The following is a 27,924-nucleotide window of genomic DNA, read 5'->3' on the forward strand; positions in this document are numbered from 1 at the left end:
TCATGGCGGGGTCATGTTTAAGTATAGTATTAACACATTTGAAGCTTATCTAAGATCGACTTAGCTCAAATTATGAGCCTAAAGTTCTGCCCAAATTTTTCTATATTTGTAAATGGCTAACGCAAACTCATTTTAGGTCTATCCATATTATTAAAAAAAATATTTGTATTATTTTTAATTTAAATTTGATTAAATTTATATAATTTTCTATTTATTAGAATTTTTTATATAGACAACTTAACATTTTTCTAATATTTAGATTATAGCATTATATATTAATATAAATTAATTATTTTGTGCTATAGATTACATAATACCTAAAAACAACATAATATAAAATTACAAAATTAGAAAAATGGGTTGGGTTTGACTGGGTTTAAACCTTGAATGTTTAAGCCCAAACTCGACCTATATTTTAAATGGACATAATTTTTTTTACTCAAAACCCATTATTTGGGCCTAATATTTTTACTCAAACCCTCTCAAAATTCAAGTGTTACTTTAAACTTGGGCAAGTAACTTGACTCTTGAATAGGTCTACCTCCCAATAACGTCGGGGCATTTTTAATATGTTTATAATTTATTTAATTTGTTATATATTTTTATTTAGTTTGGAGGATCTCATGAAGTCATCTCAATTTGAGGATCTTGTCAAGTCAATTATTTTGACCACAGAAGACCAGCTACTAGAAGCACTATGCTTAGAGACTGCATCTCACCTGGTACAAACATTGATGTCTGTATCTTACATGCTTAGAATGTGAATCTCACCCAATCACATCAAGGCCTACGAAGATAAGGTCCTCCATAACCCTCAAAGGTATGTGTAATTTGTAAACGGTCAAACATGACTCAACAAAACCTACTATCTAGTAGATAGCTAGCCTCATAAGACTCACATGAAGAGCCTATATACCTTCCCATCAACTTAGATGCACAAACTTAATACATTCCCACACTGTCAAAGTGTTTCTGCAAATTTACAATATAATAATCACAACAAAATAAATTTATTAAAAAATATTTTAATGATTTCAATTAATTGACTCGATTCATTAACTAATTTTTTAATATAAGTTAGAAGTAAAAGAAGTAGTAAAAATGGAGAATATGCGAAACTAATTCAAAGGGACATAATAGACCAATAAGAAACTATTTTATCAATTCAACCTTGATTCATAAAGATGGGGTGGTTAAGGATCACCTTCAATCAATGGTAATAAAAAAATCTATATCGAAATTAACCTATGATTAGAATCAATGACACAAATGCATCTCTAGATCTATGCCAAATTTTTTAGAAGCACAAATGTCACTGATATACCTTCCACAACGCCTCCAAGTGATGTACTATAGTTATTAGCTTCAACCTTGGTTTTTAGGGTCTTCAACTGGAGGTTGTTGCTAGGAATTAATCTTGGGTAACCTCTCAATTTGGTTTGCTAGTGCAGAGTTGGTGGTTGGCTCTCAAACCACTTTCCCTTAAAATTTTCGTTATCTTATTTATCATCTAAAATTAAGGACTTGAGTTAAAATAAAGAAAGTTAAAACGTAACCATATTTTCTAAATTAGTGTTTAATCTTGTTTCGATTACTAAGCCATAACTTACAGATTTTCTAATCTTAATAAATGATTTAGCCCATTGTATATTTGCAAGTAACATAAATGAGGTAAAATTAAAGTATAACCAAAGAGAGATAAATAAAACTAAGAAAACGTAACATTAAATAAATCTCAACTGAGTTATTGCAATCTTCAAGTGATTTAAAAGTTGAATTGTTTCTCCTAAACTATGGAAAATAAATGTAAAACTAATTAGATGGTTGTGGCGGCATTCTTAGGGACCACAAATGCAAGCTGAAAGCCATGTTTCCTAAACCGTTGGGTGAGCTCGATCATGGACAAGATGCACTATTGGCGATTCTTCAAGCTGTAAAGTTGTTTGCCAAGTGGAGGGGAAACGACTCACAAAGCCTCGTTATTGAATATGACTCTGCTCACACTATCTCTTGGTGTTCGAACAACCATCTTCGCCCTGGGACATTAAGTGAGATCTTTAAATGTATTGATGCATATGTTGCTTCAGTCGGCTTCACTAAGTTTGTGTATGTTTGGCTAGAATCGAATAGGTGGGCATTCTATTTAACAAAAACGAGTACCGGCCATTCTGAGCTATTTGAAGCTTCAATTAGGTCCAACTTTTTATGGGTCTTTGCCCCTGATACTTGAATATTTTTAATAATAAAACTGTTTTATATAGCAAAAAAAAAAAAAAATCACCAGCTGAGGTGAAAAGACCATAACACCCTTATTTAAAACGAGGTAAAAAAATATGTAATGTAGAAATCAGGGTCAATTCCTTCCTACAAAACACCTTGCAAAAGCTTATTAAATAAGAAGTATTTAAAAAGTAATAAAAATAGCTTTAAAATACTAAAAATAAGAAAATACTCATTTTATAGCTTATCATACTCGACACTTAAATTTTTACTTATCCCCATGCAAAACAATAAAAAACAAAATATGAAATCCTTAAGGTACTCAGTATAACGCATAATGGCAAGATTAAAGGAGTGAAGATAAAGCAATTTAATACTATCATGTTACGTTTGGTTAGAGTATTATTTTGTACACTTGTTTTAGTATATGAGTTAATGTATTTAACTATTCCCATGACTTATTTTTAGCAAAGAGAAAGAAAAATTTCGCTTATTTTGAAGAGGTCTTATCTTTTACATGAGTTTTTACTCATCTTTCTAGTTTCAATCTTAAATTTTACTAATCATTCTTTATTTTATGTCTAACTATTGCAATACATAAGTAATAAATAAAATTTTTCCTATATTAGTAACCAAAGAGGCCGCTAGCAATGGCATAGATAGTCTCTAGAAAAACACTGAACATGGAATAGAATTAATAGAAATCTTCTTGATGCATGTAATTAATCTTCTTTTGGAATCAAGTCTCTACAAATAAAAAATTGGATCCACATGGAAAGTCTTCAAAGCATTTTTGTTTGACTAAATTTTCTTGACGTTCTAATTTTAATAAAGAGATGCTAAAAATCTTTTAAGGATGTGCATAAAGGATCGAAAGTTTTTTTTATCAAAAGATGCAAAACTACATATAGTAAGTTATATTGGTCTATCAAATGCAAGCTAAGTAGCATCTAGCACATTTAATTGGCACTGATAAAATTTCTTAAGGCTACCATTTTGTTACTGTTGACACCATTTTTTTTATAAAACGGGTAGACTTAAATTTTGAAAATGACAACGAAAATGGGAGTCGCCACCAGTCCTTTTTGATGAGGTGTGATCGAGTCACCTTAGAAAATGGTTGTATTTAATAAACGATTTTGGTCTACGAAATTTAGAAAATGGGTTCCGGAGTCGGTTACGTACGAGGAAGGATTTGCACCCTCGTAACGCCCAAAATTGGTACCTAGTTGATTACTTAATGTCTTGGTGTCGAAAATTAAAAACTCGAAAAGAATTTAAAAATACGATCCCTCTTTATATTGTGTTATTTTAAAATTACTCAAATAAATCAAAATGGAAAATGCCTCCTTATCTCGAAGTAACAAGATGTCATATCCAGTAAGTTAAGACACGACACCTCGTATTTTGAGAGTAAGCTTGCCTTTTATTTTTTATTTAAATCTCATTTATTTCAATTTTAAAAGGATATTCGGTTATTTAGGTTTAACGCGAGCAAAATCAAAATCTAGTAAGTTAGGACACGACTTCTCGAATTTTCAAATACGAAATATTGCCTTTATTATTTTTTTGAAAAATTATCGTCTCGAGAAAACAACGTGTCATATCCAATGCGTTAGGACACAACGTATTGAATTCTCGATAATGAGCTTTTTATTTATGTTTTTTTTACTAAAGAGCATTCTCGATTATTTAGATTCAACGAAGATGATTGGAACCCAATACGTTAGGGCTCAATCCTCTCGAAGATCCCAAATACTGAGTATTGCTTTCATTTTCAAAATTTTCTCTTTTTTACGAATTTCGGTAAAAATTATATATGACAGAATAACAATTATGATAATGTAAGTAAAAATAATACGAGCAAAAACAAAAAAATAAAAAAAAGGAGAAATCAATTATATATACAATAACAAGTAAATAAACGAATAGAACTAAAACGTTCTTTTTAAAAAATAACAAACACGTAAATAAATAAATAAATAAATAAATAATACAATTATGAAGATGTAAAAGATATATATGCATGTATATACACAAAGTTTATAATAAAAAGAAATAAGTAAATATTAATATTAATAATAGGATAACATGTAATCTAAAGTTACAAAAATGTAAGTAATTACATAATAATAATATATAATAAGACAAAAATATTTAAAATTTAAATAAGTAAATATAAGTAAAAATATAATAATAGTAATACTTTGAAGGTATAAAAGACATAAATAAATAGTAAGTAATAAAATATATAATAAGACAATTATGTACGCAAAGAAAATGCATATATATATATATATAAAATAAAAATAAAGCTAAAAATAATATAAAACTAATTAATATATTAACACAATAGTAACGAATAAATAAAAGGAAAATAAAACTAATAATAATTAATAATAATGTCAAATTTATTAATTTTAATAATAAAATAACCAAAATACCAACAGAGGGCTAAATTGAATTAAAAAAACAAATTCGGGGTCAAACCGCAAATAAATTAAAGAGGAATGACCACATTGAACGCGTGAATAATAAGGAGGGACTGGAAGGGCAATTTTCCCTTCTCCTCCAAAACACACAGCTTCAAGGGACTAGATTGTAAAGCAAAATAAATTAAGGTGAGAATTTAAAAAAAAACAAAAGGCTCTTGATTGTAAAATTATTTAAAAGCGGAAGGGCTGAAAGCGCAATTAGCCCTTCCGCTAAAAAACACGCGGATCCTGGCCTGAAGCGGGTCGAATCAGCCCATTTCACATCAAAACAACGCCGTTTTGATAAGTTATATAAACCAAAAATTTTACAAAAATTTTTGTCGAAACCACTTTTAAATTTGAAAAATAGGGATCGACTTTTAAAATGAAAACGGGAGTCGCCACCGATCTTTTATTAAGGTGTGATCGGTTCACCATTAAAAATAAATTTTAGGTCTGCAAGATTTGAGAAAATAGGTCTGGGAGTCGGTTACGTACGAGGAAGGGTTAGCACCCTCGTAACGCCCGAAATTGGTATCGAATTGATTGTTTAATATCTTAATGTCAAAATTTTGAAAAGATTTTAAAATACGATCCTTTTATTTTGAATAAAATTAATTAGACGATGAGACTCACTTATTTCAAAGAAATAAATCGTCACACTCAGTAAGTTAGAGTGCAACATTTTAAATCCTCAAAATTAAGTTTATCTCTTGACTTTTAAAACCTATGCACTTTGAGAAGGATGTCCGATTATTTGGGTTAAATGAAAGAAAACAAAACCTAATAAGTTAGGGTTCGATTTCACCAAATTCCCAAATACCGAAATTGCCTTTATTTTTTTTAAAAAAATCCTCGTCTCGAGAAAATAACATGTCATATCCAATGCGTTAGGACACAACGCGTCAAATTCTCGAGAATGAGCCTCTATTTATGCGTTTTGATTAAAGCATATTCTCGATTATTTAGATTCAACGAAGAGAATTGGAACCCAATACGTTAGGGCTCAATTTTCGAAGATTCCAAATGTCGAGTATTTGCTTTATTTGGAAAGTTTTTTGAATAAAACAATTTTGATACTTAAACGACATTAGACGTAATCTTTTGAAAAAAAACGATTGAATAATAATATACAATGCGAAAGGATAATTCATAAACCACAATATATGTTAATGAACACAAACAATCAATAAATACCAATAAACAATGTCATACACATAAAGGCACTAATCTCACATCACATATAAATATTTACGTCGACATACAAAAGATAAATGAGTTAATAGTTGATTTTAAAAGAAATACCAAGCACCGTAACATAAATTAAAGAATGAATAGCATGAAAGAAAAGAAATTTGGAATCATCAACGTATAAATAATAAATTATACATAATTTCGAAATAAATGATTAATATGAAAAATTTAAAATAGATTAAAATAAAATCAAAATGAATACTATACGAAACGGTAACACAAATAAATTGTAAAGTAAATGTTGCATAGGATGAAAATCAAAGTAAGTAACATACTAAAGAATACGCATTAGTCCAAATAAGTATCATATATTAAATAATAATCTTAATACAAATAATAGTATACATAATAAAATATACAAAAATCAAAATAAACAAGCTGTATGATGAAATAGTGTTTAAAAAGTTATATATATATATACACGGAAATTTTAAATAAAATAAATTAAAATAAACTAATTTTAAAATAACATATAAAATAAATGACTTAAACTAAATAGTATATAAAAATACATGAAAAAAAAAGTATTGAGTTTTTAGAATTCTATAAAAATTACAGGATAACAAATAGCTAAATAAATTAATAAATAAAGCTTAAACAATTTAATTGAGTAAATAGGGATTAAACTGAATTTAAAACAAAGTCAGAAAGAGAAAACGAAAATAAAATAGAGTTTAGGGGCAAAATGAAGCGCGTGAATAACGTGGGGGACTAGCTGGGACATATTCCCCATCCTTCAAAACGCATAGCAGCAGTATGGGCCAAAACGAGACAACATCAAAAAGGCGGGGCAAATTTATAAAATAAAGGAAAACTGGATTGAAACAACGAAACAAATCAGGGGGATTAATGGTGCAAATATTCCCTCCGAGACCCAAAACGCGCGGGTCTGGCCACGCTCGGGTCGGGTCATCGAGTATGGCCATTAAACAGCGTTGTTTTGGAGTCACTGTGACAGACTCTAAACGGCGCCATTTTAGAACTATTATAAAACCTTAAAAAAAAACCCTAAATGCTATTCAGCCGTCTCCATTCACAAATCAAACTAAAAAACCTAAACCATCTCCTCCTGCATTCACCACTCTGTGTATCGTCCATTCAAGGACTCTTTGGACCTAGCCAACACTCCGATGACGACGGAGAGGGCAAGACCCAACCACAAGGTAACTTCCCTCCCTTTTAATCTTTGTTCTTCATTCTTTTATTCAAAAATGAATCAAAACCAAAACCGAAAAGAAAACCGAAAAAGAAAAAAGGAAAAAGAAAACGGAAGAAGCAAGAGAGCGATTCAAAAAAATCACCTCTTTTGATTTTTTGTATTGATTTTTCTAATACAATATGTGTGTTGTTTTTTCTTCCCCCCCCCCTTTACAAGATTTTTGTAATGGCTTTGATATAGCCAAAAGGAAATACCAAAACCCCTATTTAGTTTTTCTTTTTCTCTTCGCTATTACCATTTTTCGCTCAATTTTTGTGCTATTTTTCCGTCCGTTGCGTTTGCTGTGTCTTTCTTGCAGGTACGGGTATGGAGGAGTCCAGCTGGAGATGTACGGGGGCACGAGGGTGGCAGTGGCGCGCATGCGAGGCCAGGGGCTGATTGCGGCGCTGGGAGCTGGGTGCTACCTAGGGTTTTCTGATCTACTGTTTTACATTTTGGGCTGCGTTGTGCTTTGGGCCAGGGATAAATGTTTGGGTAATTTAGGTTAAAACAAGTTGGGCCACGTTGGTTTGGTCTGTATTATTTTTTGGCTTGTAACTATGGACGTTAATAATAATAAAATTTTTATATTGGTTTTATTATCTATAGTGGGCCGGGCAAAAATGGGCTCTTACAATTTTCATTTAGCCCATTTCTTCTAAAACAACAAATTCAAAAACCTTTCAAAACTCTCTCAAGCCTCCCCGCGTCCGGCCATAACCCCGACCAGTCGCCACCGCACCGGCTGCCGGTCGCCAGTGCCAGTGCCGCCGCGCACGGTGGCCAGAAAGTTAAAAGAGACCACCTTTTCACTCCTTTTTTCGAGTAGATCCCCAATTTGGGGTTAAAATCATCCAAAGGGCCCTCAAAATAAAAACACGACTGGAAAAAGAAAAAGGAAGCTAAAAAAAACTTTCGATTTCCCCTCGCCGCCTGTGGGGTTTTTCGGTGAGCCCACTGACTCAACCACCCTTAAGACCGGAGGAGTCTCCGATTGAGGCCTCCAAGGTAACAAAATCCCCTTTTTATTTATCTATCAATATTCCTCTATTTATTTCGAAATAAAAAAAAACTTCTTTTCTATGATTCTGTTTTAACTTTTTCTTTTTATTCAAATATCCCCCTTTTTTTTTCTTTACAATATGTTCGGCTTTATAGCCGAAAGAAAAGAAAATAAAAATTCAATCTTTGCTATTATTTTGTCTTGTCTGCTTCTACTTTTTCTTGTTTCGTGTCTGCAGGTGACTGTGTAGCGGTGGCAGGGGCGTCAGATGCACATGGCAGTAGGTGGTGGCAGGCGTACGGCGCCGAGGCTAGAGACTACAGTGAGCGGCTAGGTTTTTTTTCTAAAACAGTTTAAGCTTTGGGCCATTTGGGCAATTAGGGTTTTAAATTTTTTTTGGGTGTGATAGGTTTTAGATTTGGGCTAGTAATTTGGGTCTGTTGGGTTTGTATTTGTTGGGCTGGTAGGTTAATTTTAGGTGGATTTGGGTTTCTATTTTGGGTACTAGGCCCGAGCAAATTTGGGCTTGTACAGTTACACTGTGTTTGGTTCAGTGTATTAGGTAATCCATTACACCCCGATTACGCGCGTATTACATTACGCCCCTATTCCGGCGTTTGGTTCGCTGTAATAGGTATTACGCGCGTAATACAATCCCGACCTAATCCCCAAATTCCCTGCTTTTCTAATACCTTCCCAAATCGAGTATTACACATTACGTCCGGCTTCCCTCCCCAACTCTCTGTTTTACCCTCTCTCCCTACCCGACCCTCTCCTCTTCTGTCCTCATAATTTCTCCTTCCATTTCCCACTGCTTTCGTTGATGATTCTGTTCTCATCGTTTCTTCTCTCGGTCTCGGCGTTTGGTTTCTGAGGTATGAATAAACTTTTCATTTCTTGAAGCATTTTACATGATTCTTTTCGTAATAATGGTTGTATAACTGTGTCATTATCTCCACATTTTATAGGAGTTTCAGCCATTTTTTGAATGAGTTGGGTTTTTTCCCAGAATTTTCCCTTTGCTTGTTTCTGCTAGTTCTATTTCTTCGTTTTTCTTTTTGGTGCTAAATACTCGCTTGAATATTGAGTTAACTCTTTTTCTTTCTGCTAGTTCTATTTTTTCGTTTTGCTTGTTTCGTTTTTTTGGTGCTAGTTCCAGAACCGTTTTGCTTGTTATACTAATAGTAATCAATCCCAAGGATCGGGTGGAAGCGAGGGGAAATAAATTTATGCTAAGTGATGCATATTGATGGTGTGAATGTAGTTCACACTTGTAAAGCAAAGCGAAAGCCGATAAGATCTCGCTGGCGATCGCATGGATTCTTTTTACTTTGCAAAGCTTTTTTAGATTGAAACATATGCTTTGCTTGCACAGTGTGATCAAATAATGCAGATGATTGAAAAAAGTTGCACAATTCCTAGTTTTCTTCTTTAAACAAGGATTCGTACTTTCTGTTTCTTTTTCTTCATAAAGAACAATTCTGCCTTAGAGTTAAGGATTTTGTTTGTATTTGTTGCCAAGTATTCTCACAACAACAATTAAAATTTATTCTATTAATTAACAAAGAAAAATAATGATCATTATAAATAGTCCCTCTTTTCATGTTGGAGAGGGTGTCGTGGGACTGTCTAGTATTAATAGCCCTTGTCTGGGGAATATATTCGAAATCTAATATTGTATATGACCATTATAAAATAGCATTATTGGTAGAACAAAAGTTGAAACTCTTGTTTTGTACCAGAACCCACCATTCGCTTCTGTCACAGGCATGTTGTCGATTTAGTCAAAGTTTCCTGACTTATATACCATGACTGAAATACCCTTTCTGTTCCATTTCTTAATTTGTTTCACCTCCTTCATTTTTCTTGGTAAGGGGATTAAAATGCATCTACTCAACACAATGTTAATTTAGTTTTGTACTATTTATTAATATAAATATGGCTAATTGTTGGCTTGTTTGATGTAAACCAATTCTACTTGTATTTTTTAATTTAGTAATTACTTGTTAAAACATTTAAGCTGGCTATGCCACCACATTTAGCACAAGTGTCGGCTGTTCGGGAGGCTTTATTATGGTTAAACCCTGCCCATATGTGAAGGATTTGATTTGTGTTGAGATCAATTCTCAACACGTTTTCAATCTTAGTGGTACATCTCGAGTTCAAAGACTGTTCATCTTAAGGCACAATTTCAAGTCTTTTCCTTTCCTTTGGATGAATAGAAGCACAAATAAAATGAATGCTCTTGCAAAAGCGACTTTTATTCAAACGAATCGCATCGTTTTTACCTTGATTTTGTTCCTAGCCACCTCCAGCTCCTTCTTTATAGAAGCTCCATGTGCAATCTCTTCTTTATCCTGTTATTATTATCCTGTTCTCTTGATATCGGAATAGTATCCTTCTTTATATCAACTAAAGCTTGACCATCTTTATATATACTATCTAATCTTCCTTTTATGTTTTCTATATTGAACTTCAACTACTTCTATAATTTTCTTAGATGGGAATTTATCAGCTTTCCCTTTTCTCATTACAGGTTCTTTGTTCCAACACTTCTTCATCGTAGTCGTCCCCGATTTGCTCATTACAGGTTAGTTTTCCATTGGTATTCATGGAGATCAGCTAGTATTTTTGACTGTATATATATAACCTCTAAAAATACTACTAGCTGCATACATATCAGACAAAAGAAAAAACCTCCATTAATACACGCTCTTGTTTTTTTTTTCCTAGTTCTTTCTATCTGATTTATCTTGTTTCTGGTCCTTCGTGTGTTTAACATCCTTAGCATGTGTCGTGTCTTCTTGTTTAGATTCCGGACTATTATGATATATTATAAGACTATGCCGGCTGTCGAGATCATCTGCTTTTTATTTTTATTTTTATTGTGATGTATAAATTATGTTGGGTTGTTTCGAAAAAATTCATCAATCATTAATAGTGATATTATTTGAAAATTAATAATAATGTATTTAACATGATGACTAGCAGCTTATATAGTTAAATTTTAATTATGAGAATATTAATAATCTGAGTTTGCTTAGCCAAGTGATGATCTTGTATCCGGTTGATGTTTTGGTATAAATGAGATATTGCAGTTCTAAGTTGTACAATTGTGAGTAACTAAAATGCGACCTGTATGTAGATAGATAAACAAAATTACATTGTAAATGTGAAAATGCAATATATATATATTGAAAGAAAAAAAGAAGAAGAGATTTTAAAAGTGTATCAAAATTCAGTATGTTGTTTTCGAGATTCTTTTGATATTACAATATCGAGGACAATCAGAGACTTTATTTTGTAAATCACATTAACAAATGCTTTACTCGCATCAACATTGGATCCAAGCGATAATACAACTTAGATAAGTGAACATGTTTGGTGGTAGTTTTGGGTTCATTCGGTTAAAAAATGGTCAATTGTGGGTCAAAACTTTATAATCGGTACCGATACAAATAATGCAAACAACTGAAATTTTATAAACTGATTATTTTTGTAACATCGATTTCCCTTTTCTCATTACAGGTTCTTTGTTCCAACACTTCCACATCGCAGTCGTCCCCGATTTGCTCATTACAGGTTAGTTTTCCATTGGTATTCATGGTTTTGTTTGTATGTTTTCCCTGATTGCATGTTTGTATTGCTGTAGCAGCTTCTGTTGTTTCCCAAATGAATATGGTTTTGTTTATATGTTTGTAATGCTCATTAAAGCTTTTGTTTGTATGGTTATGGTTATTGCTGCATAATTATTGTTCTTTTTTATCTCCAAATTGTACGTGGATGACTCGGAATGGCACACACACACTTTTTGTTTCCCTTATTCATAATTTGCAGAAACAATGAACCATACCCCAATGTCTTATGACCGTTATCTTTTATTTGATATTTTTCTTTTATGCTTTATTAAAAAAATATTAATTTTTTTTAAAAGAAAGTAGTATGTATTCAAATCTAAAGTTGAAAACTTTTGAATTTAAAATAGGTTATATGTTTTTACTAATAGGTAACATTTTTTTAAAGAGCATTACGCCTACAAATAATGGGCTTAAATCACAATTATTTGTACATGTAAATACAATACTAGATTTCAATCTTTTCCAATCATAATTGCAAATACAATCATTAATAATAATTTGTACATGTAAATGAGATAAAAGTTATATATTTTTTACAAAATGAAATTACCATTTAAAATGTTATAAAAGTTTTAAAACTTCAATTTCATTATTAAACCAAATCTTCATTCTTCATTTTATTTATTTTGAAATTAGAAAACCTTAATTAAACTAATCATCAATAAAAAATTAATCAATGATCAAACTTTGAACATGCTTTATTAGATCTTAAATTTCATTATACGAAATTATATTTAAATTTAAATTTAAATGTCCAAACTATCAATGTTCAAACATTGAACATGCTTTAATTAACTAATCAATATATTTATACGAAATGAAATGTTCAAACTAATCAATGTTCAAACATTGAACATGCTTTATAATTTAAAATTATAATGAGTTTAGTTATAATCTAACAAATACCAACCTTCAAATTTTAGGTCAATTAATTTTAGGTCAATTATACATAATATATTAAATTTTAATATATTTAAAATGTAATTAAATATATTCTCTTTCATTATTATTTGGGTGATTGATAAAGAAATGAAATTAAAGTTGCAACGATATCATTTAATAGATATTTTTTTGCTTCGTCTGTTCTAAATTCGTGAGTTTAGTATAATGTGTGTTCTAAATGTTGCAGTAATGGCTCGTCTGCCTTTAATTGCACAAAGTGTGAGGCGTAAAAGAATTGGTATTGCTGTGACAATATGGTTGGAAATCTGTAGAATTGCAATTTGGTTCTTATTTAGAATGGGTGCCAGCCTTAGCCTACATAGACCAAGGATTAGGTCCTATACCTTAGATTTTTATGCAAAACGAGATTATGTGAAAAGGCTTGTATATGCTAGTGACGAGACCTGTATTGAATAAGTTAGGATGAATAGAACTGCCTTTTTTAAACTATGTGAGATGTTAGAATCGATAGGGGGATTGAAGTCGTCAAGGTTCATGCTTGTTGACGAGCAAGTAGCACTGTTTTTACATATCATCTCCCATCACATGAAAAATCGAGTTATTAAGCATCACTTTAGAAGGTCCGGAGAAACTGTTAGCAGAGCATTTCATAGTGTTTTAAATGTTGTCATACGCTTAGAAGATGTGTTATTTAAAAAGCCGGAGCCAATTACAGCCGATTCTTCTGACACAAGGTGGAAATGGTTTAAGGTATTGGACTGAGTTTTATATATAGCTTCAACAACATTTAGCTGATTTAGATTTAAATTAGTATTCTAACTCAAGGTTTTATATCATGTGATATAGAATTGCTTAGGTGCTCTTGATGGAACCCACATCAAGATTAGGGTTCTAACAGTTGATAAACCTAGATATCGAACGCGAAAAGGTGACATAGCAACAAATATGCTAGGTGTTTGTACACGAGATGCAATTTGTTTATGTTCTTCCGGTTGGAAAGGTTCGATTGCCGATGGACGGGTTCTTCGAGATGCCATTAGTAGAAGACATGGATTAAAAGTTCCTCATGGTAAAGTGTATAGTTAGAGGACTTTGAATTATTCATTAAGATTAAACTTTGTGTGCTGAATTAACCATTTAAAAAATTATTTTTAGGTTGTTATTATCTAGTTGATCTTGGATACACAAATTGTGAGGATTTCTTGCACCATTTAGAGGACAATGATATCATTTGAACGAGTGGCGTCAGGGTTATCAGCCAAGTTCTCCGCAAGAGTTTTTTAATATGAAACATGCCACAGCACGTAATGTTATTGAAAGATGCTTTGGCTTATTAAAACTTAGATAGGGAATACTTAGGAGTCCATCGTTCTATCCTGTAAGGGTGCACAATAGAATTATTATTGCATGTTGTTTGCTCCATAATTTTATTCGAACCCATATGAGTATTGATCCCATTGAAGCGGAGGTGGGAGAAGGATTACCTAGTAATGTGGTGGATGACGATGAACCGAATATCACAAATATTCATCCATCGGATGCTTGGGCTACTTGGAGGATGGAACTAGCCAACCAAATGTTCGATGAATGGCAAGCATCTAGAAATTAGTTTGTGAAACTTTTGTGAAACTTTTGTATTGATTTTTGTATTGTACTAAACTTGTTGAATTATAATATAATTTCTTCTCATTCAGCATGTGTTATAATTTTAAATTTTTTGTGGTATGGAGCTTTTGATTCATGATATTGAACTTAATTCCTTAGATTTTATAAAGTGTTCACCTTTTGAATCATGATATTAAGATAGTAATTAATATAATTTGTTTTCTTTTTGTTCTTAAGATCATTATGTCAGGTGTTCCAGAATCAAATGCTTCTTCTCAAGCTTCTCGAGGAAGCAAAAAAAAATGGGTTCCAGAAGAAGATGCGACATTAGTTTCTGCATGGTGGACTGCACAATGTTGGAACATTTAATCTCGATACGGGTTCAAAGCGGTTATTTGAACGAGTTGGAAAGAATGCTACAAACGGTTTTACCAAATGCAATGTTGAAGGCGAAACCTAATATTGAATCAAGGATTAGGTTACTAAAAAGGGAGTGGTCAATCGTCTATGACATACTTAATGGCCAAAACAATAGCGGTTTTGGTTGGGACGAGCATAGGCAGCTCGTTGTTGCTGAAGATGCGGTTTGGGAGTCCTATTTAAAGGTAAGATTATTTTAAGTCTTTATTATCTTATTTTTACCAAACTTATGACTAATATGATTTCCTCATTTTTTTAGAGTCACAGAGAAGCCGCTCAATTAAGATATCGTACTTTCCCTTACTACGACCAGCTTACTACCATAAACGTAAGAGATCGAGCAACTGGGAAAGATGCTCAAACAGTTGGTGATGTTCTTGAAGAAATAAATGCTGAGGATGTTCGTACTACAAGTATGGATGAAGAAAGAAACTCATTCTATGACTACGAAGCTGACATCCCTTTGAATGACATTGATGTTTCTGTTGCGGAGCCGCAACGAGATAGAGACCAAGGGGGTTCCTCATCTTCAAACAAGAGAAAGAAGAAATATGCTCGTGATATGTCTTCTTCATTTGACGAGGCTGCCACTTTATTGGCCGAAAACATCAAGGCCGTTGGCAATCAAATCAGTAGGAGTATTGCCTCTGAGGTGGTAGTTCAGCAGAAGTCAGAAGAATATCAAAAGATGGAAGAGAAAGCTTCAAATTTATATTTAGCCCTATGGTCAATTGAAGGTTTAACCGACGATCAGCGGTATGATGCTTTGAGTAAAATTCCAGATCATCCAACTCAAATGATCGTTTTCTTTAGTTTACCTTCTGTTGCCCGATTGGAATGGGTCAGAAGATTTATTTCTCACCATTAAATATCAATGTTCAAACTTTTTGATGTTGTAAAACTATATAACATATGTATTATGATGTAGAATTTCATTTTCATCTAACTTTTTCTTAATATAAGTTAATTATGTTTATGCAGAATATAATTCTCAAGTTATATATTGATTTTAGTAAATTCATATAAGAACATTTTATTATTAAGAATTTTATGAAATTCTATATCATTATTAAATTATATGTAATAATTATTATTTTAAATTATACAAATTCATAAAATATAATTTATTAGTTATAATTATTTCAAATTATCTTTTATAGTATCATATATTATGATTTGAGTAAATTCATATAAGAATATTAATTATTAAGAATTTTATTAAATTATATATTATTATTAAATTATATGTAGTAATTATTATTTTAATTTAAAATTTACAGTATCATATATTATGATTTGAGTAAATTCATATAAGAATATTAATTATTAAGAATTTTATTAAATTATATATTTTAATTATAATATATTTAATAATAATTATGTTAATTTAAATTTTATAGTATCATATATTATGATTTGAGTAAATTCATATAAGAATATTGATTATTAAGAATTTTATTAAATTATATATTTTAATTATAATATATTTAATAATAATTATGTTAATTTAAATTTTATAGTATCATATATTATGATTTGAGTAAATTCATATAACAATATTGATTATTAAGAATTTTATTAAATTATATATTTTAATTATAATATATTTAATAATAATTATGTTTAAATATGATTAAATTATTTATTATTGATAATAATAATCTTATTAAAATTTAAATAACAATAACAATAACAATAATCATTTACCAAAACAAATTTATGCTAAGGGTATTCTAGTCATTTTAGTTTTTTCCATTATGCTATTACACCTCTATTCCATTCAACGAAACACAAGATTACTATTACGCCTCTATTCCATTACATTCAACCAAACAGTTGATTTGCTATTACACCTCTAATCCATTACACCTCTATTTCATTACGCCTCTAATCCAATACAGCGAACCAAACGTGCTCTTACAATTATAGGTTCCACCAGAAGCCGAAAGAAGAATGTATAGAATTCTTTTGATCAATTAAGGAAGACCGCAACAGACCCTAAGAAGCAAATGCAATAGCAGGCAGCGATGATGAAGGTTCGTAAGTGGTTGAGGTTGAGGATGGTAAAAGTTATGGTGGCTTTAGTATTTTCTAGAGTTGCAAAGAACCCAAGTTTGACCAGATCATGGGACGGGTCACCCTTTAGGCCTGAAAATTTACTTAAAAAGTGGGAGGGTTTAAGCAAAAATACAAATCTGAAAAATGGATCTGAACAAAAATAAGACTTATTTTCTAAACGGGCTGAGATTTTGCTCGGCCCAACCCAAAATTGCCTAATATTTTTTCACTGCTGTTTTGCTGCTATTTCCTATTGTTTTCTACTGTTTGTTGCCATTTTGATGTTGTTTTGCTACCATTTTACTATTATATTGTTACTATTTTTTTGTTATTATTTAAATATTGTATAAGTCTTTTTGTTATTAATTTTGCTACTATTTTAGAGGAATTCTCTTACTAAGTTGCAACTATCTTAGTGTTATTTAAGTAGAAAGACCTTTTTTAAATATATTTTCAATTTGTTGAGATACATTTATTTTAATGTTTTTAGTGTATTTGATGTATTATATTTTTAATTTATTTTTATATAAAAATAATATATTTTTTTAATATGAGTGAGCCTGGTTGGACTCGAGTTTAACATTTTTATCTAAGCTGAACTTAGATAAAAATTTAAGCACATTTTTCAAACTGAATTAAGCCTAAAACTAAAAACAGGCCTAACATTTTACATTGACCTGGCTCGACATAACCCATGATCAAGTTTAACCCAAGTTTACCATCCTACCAAAAGATATCAAATGAAACCTTTGGAATTGGACATCTATTTATAGCCTTTTTTAAGGAAGTAACCAAGAGTGGCTGCAAAGTGAGTGGGAAGTCATCAAAGACCAATAATGGGTTACCAAAGAAACTATATTAAATGAAGTTTATGGGGAGATTACACCTAAGTAATGTTGTGATTAGATTAATGAAGAAATCATTACTTGACAGCACACTTATGAATGCATTGTTTGTTCAATAGGACAAGGAACTACTTTTGTTTTAGGAAAAGGTTAAGAATCCAAGTCTCTAAGCCATGCTTTTTGGTCCATCTCAAGAGTGGTGGCAAATCTAAAAATCCTACCAATATTATGGGATTAGCTTCACCGTCTTCATGTAGTTGCGAGTCTTGCTAGTTTCCGAATAAGTTATCTTTGCCACACAAGTTACACAAGGGGTGTTGGAATGCTAAGTGAGTGGAGCACTGGATTGCTTAATGAAGTAACAGTAGCGCTCTAGAATTTGAGTGTTAGAACCATGCTACCTAAGAGCGTTGTGCTCTGAGTGCTATTGCCATGAAGTGCTACTTTCAGCGAGCACAACTGCCAAGGGAACTCTATGGTTAGATGTGTTGCTTCCTATGATGTTGTTATTGGGGGAAATCGTTGTTAGGGAGTCCTAATATCAGGGAGCAATAGTGATAATGATATGCTATTGAGACTTGAGAGAGTGCTTCTGCTAGGAAGCAACACATTGTTGTCAAGAAGTATTGTTGACCAAGGAGCCTTATAGGGTAGGTAGTGCTGCTTCTAGGAAGTAATGTTGCTAGAGAGCAATGTTCTGCTAGGAAGCATCGCTGCTACCAAGTAGTGCTATGCTACTACTAGAAAGCGATGCTGTAAGCACACACATGACTTCACACCATTACAATTAAACCTTACAAGTTAAGAGAATTTGTTGATTAATGACTGCTCCCTGAAAAGTCCCTTTCTTGTTTTTAGAGAGAGAGAGAGAGATGGACAGGGCATGTTTGATGGGCTGGAAAGAAAGCAGCTTTTCAGAAAACGATCAGGCAGCTAACAAAGAACAGAAGCCATTGTTGTGAGTCAAATATTAAAATCACTTGTTCCAAGTTTAACCACAAAGGAACATAGTATCAAATGAGAGAGAGAGAGAAAAGAAGATAACAAATGAGAGGAGGTCTCAGCGTACAGTTGAGTGCAGGGAGGGTAGGGTGGGGTGCACATGCTTGCTTCACCAACGAATGTCCTACCAAGAACCCCAAGTCGCTGTGTTTCGATTCTCGAGTTATGGGGAAACACCATCATGCATGCCAAACTTCCCTATTTATTCTTATTTTCTTTATTATTTGACAGGTAATCTCATTATGCCTTGCCACTCCTCTGCCCTCTCCACTTGTCTCAATTCCAGGGCATTATAGCCATTGGCACGCAAGTTCTTAAACTTGTCCTTTTGCTGTTAAGAATATACTATAATCAGATTACTCCCTGCACACAACTGACAATTTTTTAAAATTAATAAAAAATTATTAATTCAGCAGGCTTTGCAGGGGAAATGTTTTTCACATCCTACCTATATGCTTGCTGCAAATTACTAATTTGTCTATGGAGAATTAAGGGTGAATATGCATTAGAGCATTAGTATGAATAGTTTATTAATAATTTATGATTACGATCCGCACCATCCAAAAGCATGAAAGGCGTGGGATCTATGGCGGCCAAAGGGGGGCGACGTGATGGGGTTTTTGTGTTGTCTAGTTTTCAACATTCGAATTGTAGTTTAAATTTTTTCTAGGAATGATAAGACATTCCCCATAACCTCCCATTAGGGCTAAAAAGGACCTTTTTGTGATATTCTAAAAAGAAAGAGCCTTTACAGTCATTTTCTCCTTGGAACATGCCCTAAAGATGTTTACTGAGGGACCCTTTGCTACATATTTTTCCCATTAAAAACAGGTGGAACATATATTTCGTCTTAATAAAGTAAAAAAATTATGATGGTTCGACCTCCCTAAGAATATAGATACAAATACTATCATTATTTAATCAAATCTGACTGACCACCATCTCTCTTTCTCTCCCCCCCTTCTCTTCTCCTGCAACTATTTCATCTCCACAAGCTTCCAAACCAAGAGAATTTAATCTCAATATCTTCCCCCAATGAAACAGCAGTTTAAAACAACATATTGAAAACCCTTCATTTCTTTTCATCCATGGTTTCTCTTGCTTCTCCTTGTTACTCGCTGATATGACCATGGTTCCTGCTGAAAACCTTTCTAAACAAAACCATCTTCCTCACTGTGGCGGCCTGGATTTTTACGGTTGCGGTGGTGGTGGTGGTGGTGGTGATAGCAGTTATACAGAGAATTTTGGTCTCATGAACCGTCTTCACGGGTATGACTATCATAACGAAGCTTGCTTAGGATCTGATCTGGGTGCTAATCAAATGGCTGAAAATCCATCAAGAACTAATAGCCTTAATGAAACCGGCTCCAGCTCTAAGGATTACAATCAAGAACAAGAAGAGAGAGATGATGAAGGTTGGCTCCAACTCAGTATAGGAGGTCATGCAACAAAATACCATCATCATCATCATCATAACAAGCATGACCAGGTCGATCTAACCGCAACAAGAGGAGGGTTGACCGAGCTTGATCTATTACCTGGTGGTACCTGTCATCAAGAAAGGCCACATATGCCTGAGTTTAGACCTCCACTACATCCACTGGTTATGCAAGGTTTTACAACTTCTTTATTCTTACAACAACAAGGAACCAGCTCCATGTTTAGCAGGGCATGTAGGCCTATAGCAGCAGCAACAGCTCCTTCCCCCTTGGTGCCATTAGGCTCCTATTTTGCCAGACCATTTCAAGTGCAACCCGGAATCGATGTCGCCGGGCCGAGCACCGATTTTAAAATCATTGATCCTCCTAGAAGACCCCATTCTGGCATTTGGTTCATCCTACAAGCATCTGAAAACCAGTAAGAAAAGAAAAAAAAATATTAGTCTGCACTTTTTGTTTTTTGTTTGAAAATTCTCTTAATACTCTTTCTTTTTTTAATTAATCACAACGCGTTGAAGGTATTTTAAAATATTAGAGTTTACTTTTGTGATTAAATTAACTTGATTTTTACATTTCAGAGCAAAAGAACCATTCTTGCCTCAAATACCAAAGAGCTACCTGAGAATCAAGTAAATAATATTTTATCCCTTTTGTTTTATTATTATTGTTCCAATTTACTACTTTCTATATATACTCCCTTTTTGGGTTCAAAAATTAACTATTATGGCGTGTTTTGAACTTGTTTCAGGGACGGGAAGATGACAGTAGGGTCAATAATGAAGTATCTGGTTAACAAGCTGAAACTGGATAGCGAATCCGAGGTATTACATGCAAACTCCATTAATTACACCATTAAATGAGCTTTTTTTTTTTTTGCAATTCTCATTAGAAAAAACACGACGATTTTCTAAAAAAAAGCCAAAAAGAAGAAAAATGAAGCGATCTTTCTATCTAGTTAATTAATATCTTTTTATGAGTATAGGACTTGGTTGGTGTTATAGAGACATGACAGAAACCCCAGAACTAAAAATGCATTTCTCGGTACTGTTTCTTGTTAGGTGGGAAGTATGTCTCATTGTTAACCCTTTTGTTATCTAATGCTTCATTAATTAAGCTTTTAAATCCATAACCTAGGAGCCTGTTCTTAGTGAAAGGATGAAGGTTTTAGGGCTCAAATGTAGTAAGTTTAGAGATAATAATATAGAAATTTACCAACCCACCTTCTTCTACAAATGGGGTTTACTGTTACACATCACAAACTTATGTGTAAGTAGCATATATCAATAATCAACACAAGCAAAGTATAGATATAATATATTGTGTAAATTTAAGTAAAAAAAGAAAAAAAAAAGATATAGCATATAAAATAATCAACTGCAAGAAATGACTAGGGGTGCCTTAAAATCCACAATCCAATATGATATGTATTTTGCACCGAATATGGCCATTACTTGAACCAGAATTCAAGGGAAGTATAAACAAGATGCTTAAATTCTTAGTATATGAATCATTTTCATTGTTATTCTTTTAGGGTTTAGACGTACGTGTATATATGTACTCAATGGTGAGAGAACCTGTACGTAAACAGTCATTATCATGAAAAAAAATGAGGTCTATATCACAATAATTTGTACACGAGGTGCACTATATAAGTGAATGATTTATTGTATCTCAATTTGTTAGCTAGCTAGTTCCACTTTATTTTTTTTCGACACATCCCTCCCCTTTATAAGAAATGCTTCTCATGCACACTTCATCATCAAAAACAATTATTTCTTCTCAATGATAATGACATTTGAAGTTTTCTTCCATAATACTTTAGCATCATAATATATAACCTAAGAAAATCAAGTTTTTTCTGGGATAAGATCATGAATCTGCCTCAAAGAAAAATGCCTAACCTTGTGTCATTTCTTTATAAAATGCATACTTCTACACATATTCCCTACTATTTCATGAATTTGAACCCGCATTCTCTTAGTTGCATTAACAAGAATGATTTGTATCATAAGTTTTTGATGTTATTTAGTTCATTTCGCGTTTCATGTCTTGCATGTTATGCATATAAAAAGTATAGCTAATTGCAAAAATTATGAATGGACAAGTACATGAGAAAGATTATTGCAACTCCTTCTACGTAATTTCTAGAATATAGGAGAAAATGTCAGTCTAAATGAAAATTTATTGGTGAATGGTACGTGGCTTTTGTGTAAATCATTTTATATGTCTTGCCCTAGCTATATTAGTTTGATTATATATATATATATATGTCTAAAATCGAAATCAAAATTGATGTGAATTGCTATATTTTAGACCCTTACACTATGAAATGTGTTGTTTGAGCCTTAAGAACATAAGTTAAGCATTCACTAATTTTACGTGGAATGATGCCTAGAGAAGTAGAAATTAAGTTGTCCATACGTATATAATCCAAAATGAAGCTTTTATATGAATTTGTTGTATATGTCAACCAGTTCATCTCATCATTTCATCACATATTAATTATTAAATGACATAAAAATTTGTTAGTTACATTAAAGACAAATTTCATGATTAGTCATTACATGATTTGTAGTTTTTTTTTATATATTTTATTTTGATCTTACGATTATAGAAAATATATTTTATTTAGTCACTCATACTATAAATATTCATTTTTATCGTCTTAAAGATCCATCCACCCAAATTGATGATCATAGCAGTCATTTATTGCACTCCAAATATCAGTTTTGTCTTGTCTGTCAGCCAACGACCTAAAATATCCAAAACTAAATAAGCTTGCTAGGATTTTATATGTATGCATGAATTTCATGACATCCTCCTTGACATTCTGTTTTTGTTTTGTGTTCTTGTTACCAGCAACATCAATTATGTCTTGTAGTTTCCAATTAATTGAAGCATTTATGGGTCAACTCTTTATGCCATGAAATTAATGCAAATATACTTTTGTTTCTTTCCTTACACTTCATGCCATGAAGTAATCCACTTGAGATTATGACGATATATATATATATATATATATATATATATTATATCAGTTACAACACAAGGTGTTACAGCTATTGCTTGTTTGTATTCTAAACCGAAAAGATATACAACCAATCTTTAAAAATATGTTTAGATACTATAGGAATATTTTTTTATAAAAAAAAAAAAAACTTCCCATTTAGTAATTTATTAGGTCAACTCATAGTAGCGGGTCGGCCAGGTGATATTCAATTTTCATCCTAGCTAGGGTTTTTTTTCCTCCTTTTCTCACATGACATGCAATAAAAATATCCAATGAGTAGTGTTCTAATCTATTTTAGCGTAGATGTATACTCTTCTCTCTCTTGGATGATAAGGACATTTTATATAAGAAAAACAATGTTTAGTGAATAATTTAATCTGTTATTCCATGAATATTACTTGTTAATACTGGTATCCAGGGATGGGATTTATTAATCTTTCACACCACTTTGTTCACATTATCATTACCCATAATTTAAGAGTACCATAGCCTATTTCTTTGTTTGTATATACTGTAGGGCTATCATAAATCTTTTAAGATTCGAGATTTTTTACTCTCAAATTCAAACTTAGTGTAAATGCTTGGAGAAAAGAAGTTCACTTCTTCCACCCACTTTAGAATTGGAGACTTTGATAGTAAGGCATATATATGTAGTAAAATCATATCGTAGGGCCATGAAAACCACACGTGTACCTTACCATTCTCAAGCCCCCCATCTGCATGTTTTATCCCTTCCTTTCGTCACGCTTTCGCTTCTTATATCTCAGCGTTCAGACAGCTAACCCGTAGGGCCTTTTGTTTTTGTAGTGGATTGTACTTAAAAATGGCCATTTAAAAAAAAAAAAAAAACCCTTGAGTGCTTTCCATTGATTGTGCTTTAAAGACACTATGATCACTCATTGATTCCCACGACTAACATATTGAAAGAAAAAAAGTTATATAAAAAAAAAAACCCCTAAATATTTTACGTTGTGGGAAAGCAATACATGAGGGATAGTTCCACAACAGAATCATTCCTAGTTGTTGAAAAAAGACAAAAATAAAAAAACAGATAAGAACCCCCCACCTCATGAAAAATGTCTTGTTTATTGTTGGTGAACGGAATGCATGCAGCATTAAATATTATGGGGAAATTAGTCTTTTATCTTACATCAACGTCATCCCATTCGTTAAACAGAAAATTTAAAATATAATTTAGTAATTTCTGGAAGAAAATTAACAGTGGTTGTATGGTTTTTCTTACCTACCTATGAAGCCAACCTCTGTATTTAATATTTTAAAAATAAAAGGAAAGAAAAGAAAAAACACACAACTAGAAAGGGTTATTGACCTTTGAGAGATTAGGGATTTTGGTTTTGTAAATGTGGAAAGTGAAAGCAACGTGAAGAAGACGTGCATGAAATGCGATTGTTGTGTTGTATGTGACAGATGTTAGAGAAAGTTAGGTTTTGTAGGAATGAAAATATATATGCTATCATAAAAATAAAATGACTTTTTGAAATTAGATTTAATTTGTTATTATTATTTGATTACCTTTTATTTTTTAAATTTCTTTTAAGAATTTCATTAAATAATTTTAAGTGACGATGATGTGGTAATGCATTTGATTTTTTTTTCTATTTGATAAAAGTAATGAAAATAATTAAATCAGAGGATGAGTGACTGGAGCGAAACCAAAAATTAAATTTTTTTTTATAAGATTGACCAAAGAGAAATCGTTGGGTCGTGCCTGTTCTTCGCCGGGCTTTCAGGATCCAATACAAATATTGTATTTTTTATTACTTTAATTAAGCCTATAATTTGTAAAATAAAGTAAATAATTTTATAATTAACACCACTACTAGTTATAATAAAATTCAAATGGAATCATGATTTTGGGTTACGAGAAAAGTCTAGGTCGGTTGGGTCCCGTAATGATTTATTCTGGGCAGCCGTGACCTAAGTTGCACTACTAAATAGTAGTGTCTTTGAATTTTTGCCTTCATAGGAAAGAGAAATTCTAATTTTTAGGGGTAAGTTACAAGTTTGAAAGAGATGCGGCATATTAGCATGGGCAAGACGTAAGCCACTTATCAACCATGACTTCAGTTTTACTTGTAAAACTACATATATTAATCTAAATTAATTTCAAATTACTATCTTTAAATCTAAAACATCCCATAATGCTTGAAATTCCAGCATACAACCCATTTTCTTTTATGGGTTTTTTATTAATGTTTGGATTTATTTTTTATGCATAATATTGTATGGTTTTATGCATTATTAGTTAATTAGATGATCATAATTATAAGGTGTAGTGAGATGATAGTTTACCTTGTTCTTTAAGGATGCGGTTCCAACTCACGATAATGAAAAATCTTTAAATGACATCTAATTCTTTGAAGTAGCACAAAATTATATAAGAGTTGTGTAGAGAGGTTTTTGAAGTTTGGGAGAAGAATAGATAGCATTGCAAAAAGAAAAGTGGAGTCTAGGAAGGAGGTTTATATGACTTAATATGAGTCTTGGAGTCTAATAGTTGAGTTATGATAGGGTTTCATACATGTATTTAAATATGATTCAGAGTTTTATTACATTAAAATGGTTTAGAAAATGTTACGGAAATAACAAAAAATATCACAAACGTGATATTTTATTTGATAAAATGTAAGAAAGCGTAACTAAATTTTTTTGAAATACTTTAAATGAAGATCATGCAAAGTAAAAGTGTTTATCATATGTTGCCTAGCAAACTCTTCTTTGATTCCACTTTTGGTCAAATCTGTCAACTTAGACTAATAGAGTAGTATTAGTGATCATATTTGGAATGTTTTTATTTATGTATATATATTGGAATTAGGATATACGAATATAATAACGTGGAAAATGGATGGATGAAAAAGCAGGTAGAGATAAGATGCAGAGGGGAAGAGCTTGAACCAGGGTTGACGTTGGAGCATGTGAGAGATCAAATATGGAGTTCAACAGACGCCGTCGTCACTTTGCTTCCACATACCTCAACGCCACCATCCCTTCATTTTAATCTCATGCTTCTTCACTATGGTAGGAGGGCTTGAATTACTTGCTTTCCAATACACACCTCGATTTTTTTTTTTTTCATTTCATTTTCTCATAATTTAATTAATCCCCCACCTTTATGCCATGTATCATTCTAAATTTATGAAATGCCCATCCCTTAATTTCTTTTATTTTTATTTTCTTTTTCGATGATCACTAATCATGAAGAAATTAAGGGGGGGGGGGGTTTGGTTTACTTTGGCGGGTGCAATAAGGCAAGTAAAATTGAATTACCAAGCTATATATGCAGGCTTGATGATATTTAATTATTCTCATTTGTGTCCACTATTACAAACTTCATTGATTAATTCACTAATCTTTTTTTTCTATTCACTTCTCCCAATCTGCCTTAATTTATGATTTGTAGAATTTTAATTCACCTAAACTCACACAAACTCAAACTCCAAATAATCAAACATAAAAAAAAATTGTATTATCTAAATTAACATATGAGGTAGTGAACACTCTTAACCATCGAGACCATCACATGAGGTTCCTCAATTAATAAATTTAGGAAATCTAAATCGAAAATTATCCAAATATGAAATGATTTAATATAAATAAGAATAACTGAAAACAATATTAATTAAGTTTAGTATAATAAAAAACTATTATAAAATAATTCAATAATCAATTGAATCCTCAATACTAATAAAACCCAATTGAGTCTCCTTAATCAAATATAAACAATTAATTATCTTTATTTACTCATTTTAAATAGTATAATGATTAAACTGTCTCGTTTTAACAGTGTCCCAGTAATTCATTAATAAAATAGTTAACATCATCTTCAGTTATTCTCATTAGCTCACTCCACGCACTTTGAGAAAGATCAAATTACTCCTAATCTTATATAGTATAGGAATCTCTCAATTTATTATGATTCACTGTTAGTAAAATAAATTGTAATACATTATTATAAATTTTAAATAAATCTAAATAATTTTATTTTTCATTAACATGTTTCAAAAGTAGATTGTGGTAAGTATTGTTTGCATAATATCTTCATGCTTTCCAATTGACTGGTACTGGAGATGTCAAAGTTAAGTGGGCTGGGGCCTGGGCTTACAATCACAGCAACTTAGAAATGTAAAAATAGCCTTTTTCTGAATTTAATAACAAATCAAGTAAACTGTACCACTAATAATATTTCTTTTAAATTGAGAATAGTGTACTGTGGGACACATTTTGGCCCTCTTTTGAAACTGAATATACTTTATTTTATATAAGGATTTTTTGCAAGTGAAATATGCAAATTGTTGCAATCTCTGAATCAAATGCAACAAACTTAGTAGTAGAATTTTGAGAGGTGACATTTCATGGGGTAATATGAATCGAAATGCCTTCAATTTCAAATGTTGGATTTTTAAAACCTATGTAAAGTTGAGTGGTGGACTACCTTTTTGTGTTCCCGTTTTAAAATATATTAATGCAAGTCATGCCGAGTTTTAGAAATCAATGGGAAAATTCCATCTCACACGACAAAGTAGGAAATTGATCTTATAAAATATAGTTAATGGGAGATGATTTCATATAGTTACATTTGTGGTTAAATTTTGTTGGATTTTTATTTCAATATATGTGACTTAAGGTTGTTTGTATGTCTGGTACAAATAAGGGATGTTTTTGGAATATATATGACAAGAAAAAAAATTAAAATAATTTAATAAAATTATAGAATTTTGTTGATGAGAGGTATTAACAAGGGAGTATATAAGGAGGAGAAGGTAGTGGGGCAAAGGAAGTTACTTCACCTTGACAAGCGGAGAGCTAAAGAAGAATAAAAGGTAAGGACGGT

At 31.8% G+C, this 27,924-nt stretch overlaps 1 protein-coding gene across 2 annotated transcripts; it reads left to right on the plus strand.

Moving 5' to 3' along the window:
* Positions 1-19,561: 19,561 nt before the first annotated feature.
* LOC105778762 (protein LAX PANICLE 2) lies at positions 19,562-26,455 on the plus strand. 2 transcript variants are annotated; one of them, XM_012602523.2, is made up of 4 exons: positions 19,562-20,477; positions 20,638-20,688; positions 20,808-20,880; positions 25,952-26,455. In XM_012602523.2, the coding sequence occupies exons 1-4, from the start codon at positions 19,744-19,746 to the stop codon at positions 26,123-26,125; spliced, it is 1,032 nt and encodes a 343-aa protein (XP_012457977.1). In that variant the 5' UTR covers positions 19,562-19,743; the 3' UTR covers positions 26,126-26,455. The 2 variants fall into 2 exon arrangements, with proteins under 2 accessions (XP_012457977.1, XP_012457978.1); XM_012602524.2 differs by having other exon boundaries at positions 25,955-26,455.
* Positions 26,456-27,924: the final 1,469 nt, after the last annotated feature.

Source organism: Gossypium raimondii, chromosome 4 (genome assembly GCF_025698545.1).
Source record: "Gossypium raimondii isolate GPD5lz chromosome 4, ASM2569854v1, whole genome shotgun sequence".
In the NCBI taxonomy this organism is placed as follows: Eukaryota; Viridiplantae; Streptophyta; class Magnoliopsida; order Malvales; family Malvaceae; genus Gossypium; species Gossypium raimondii.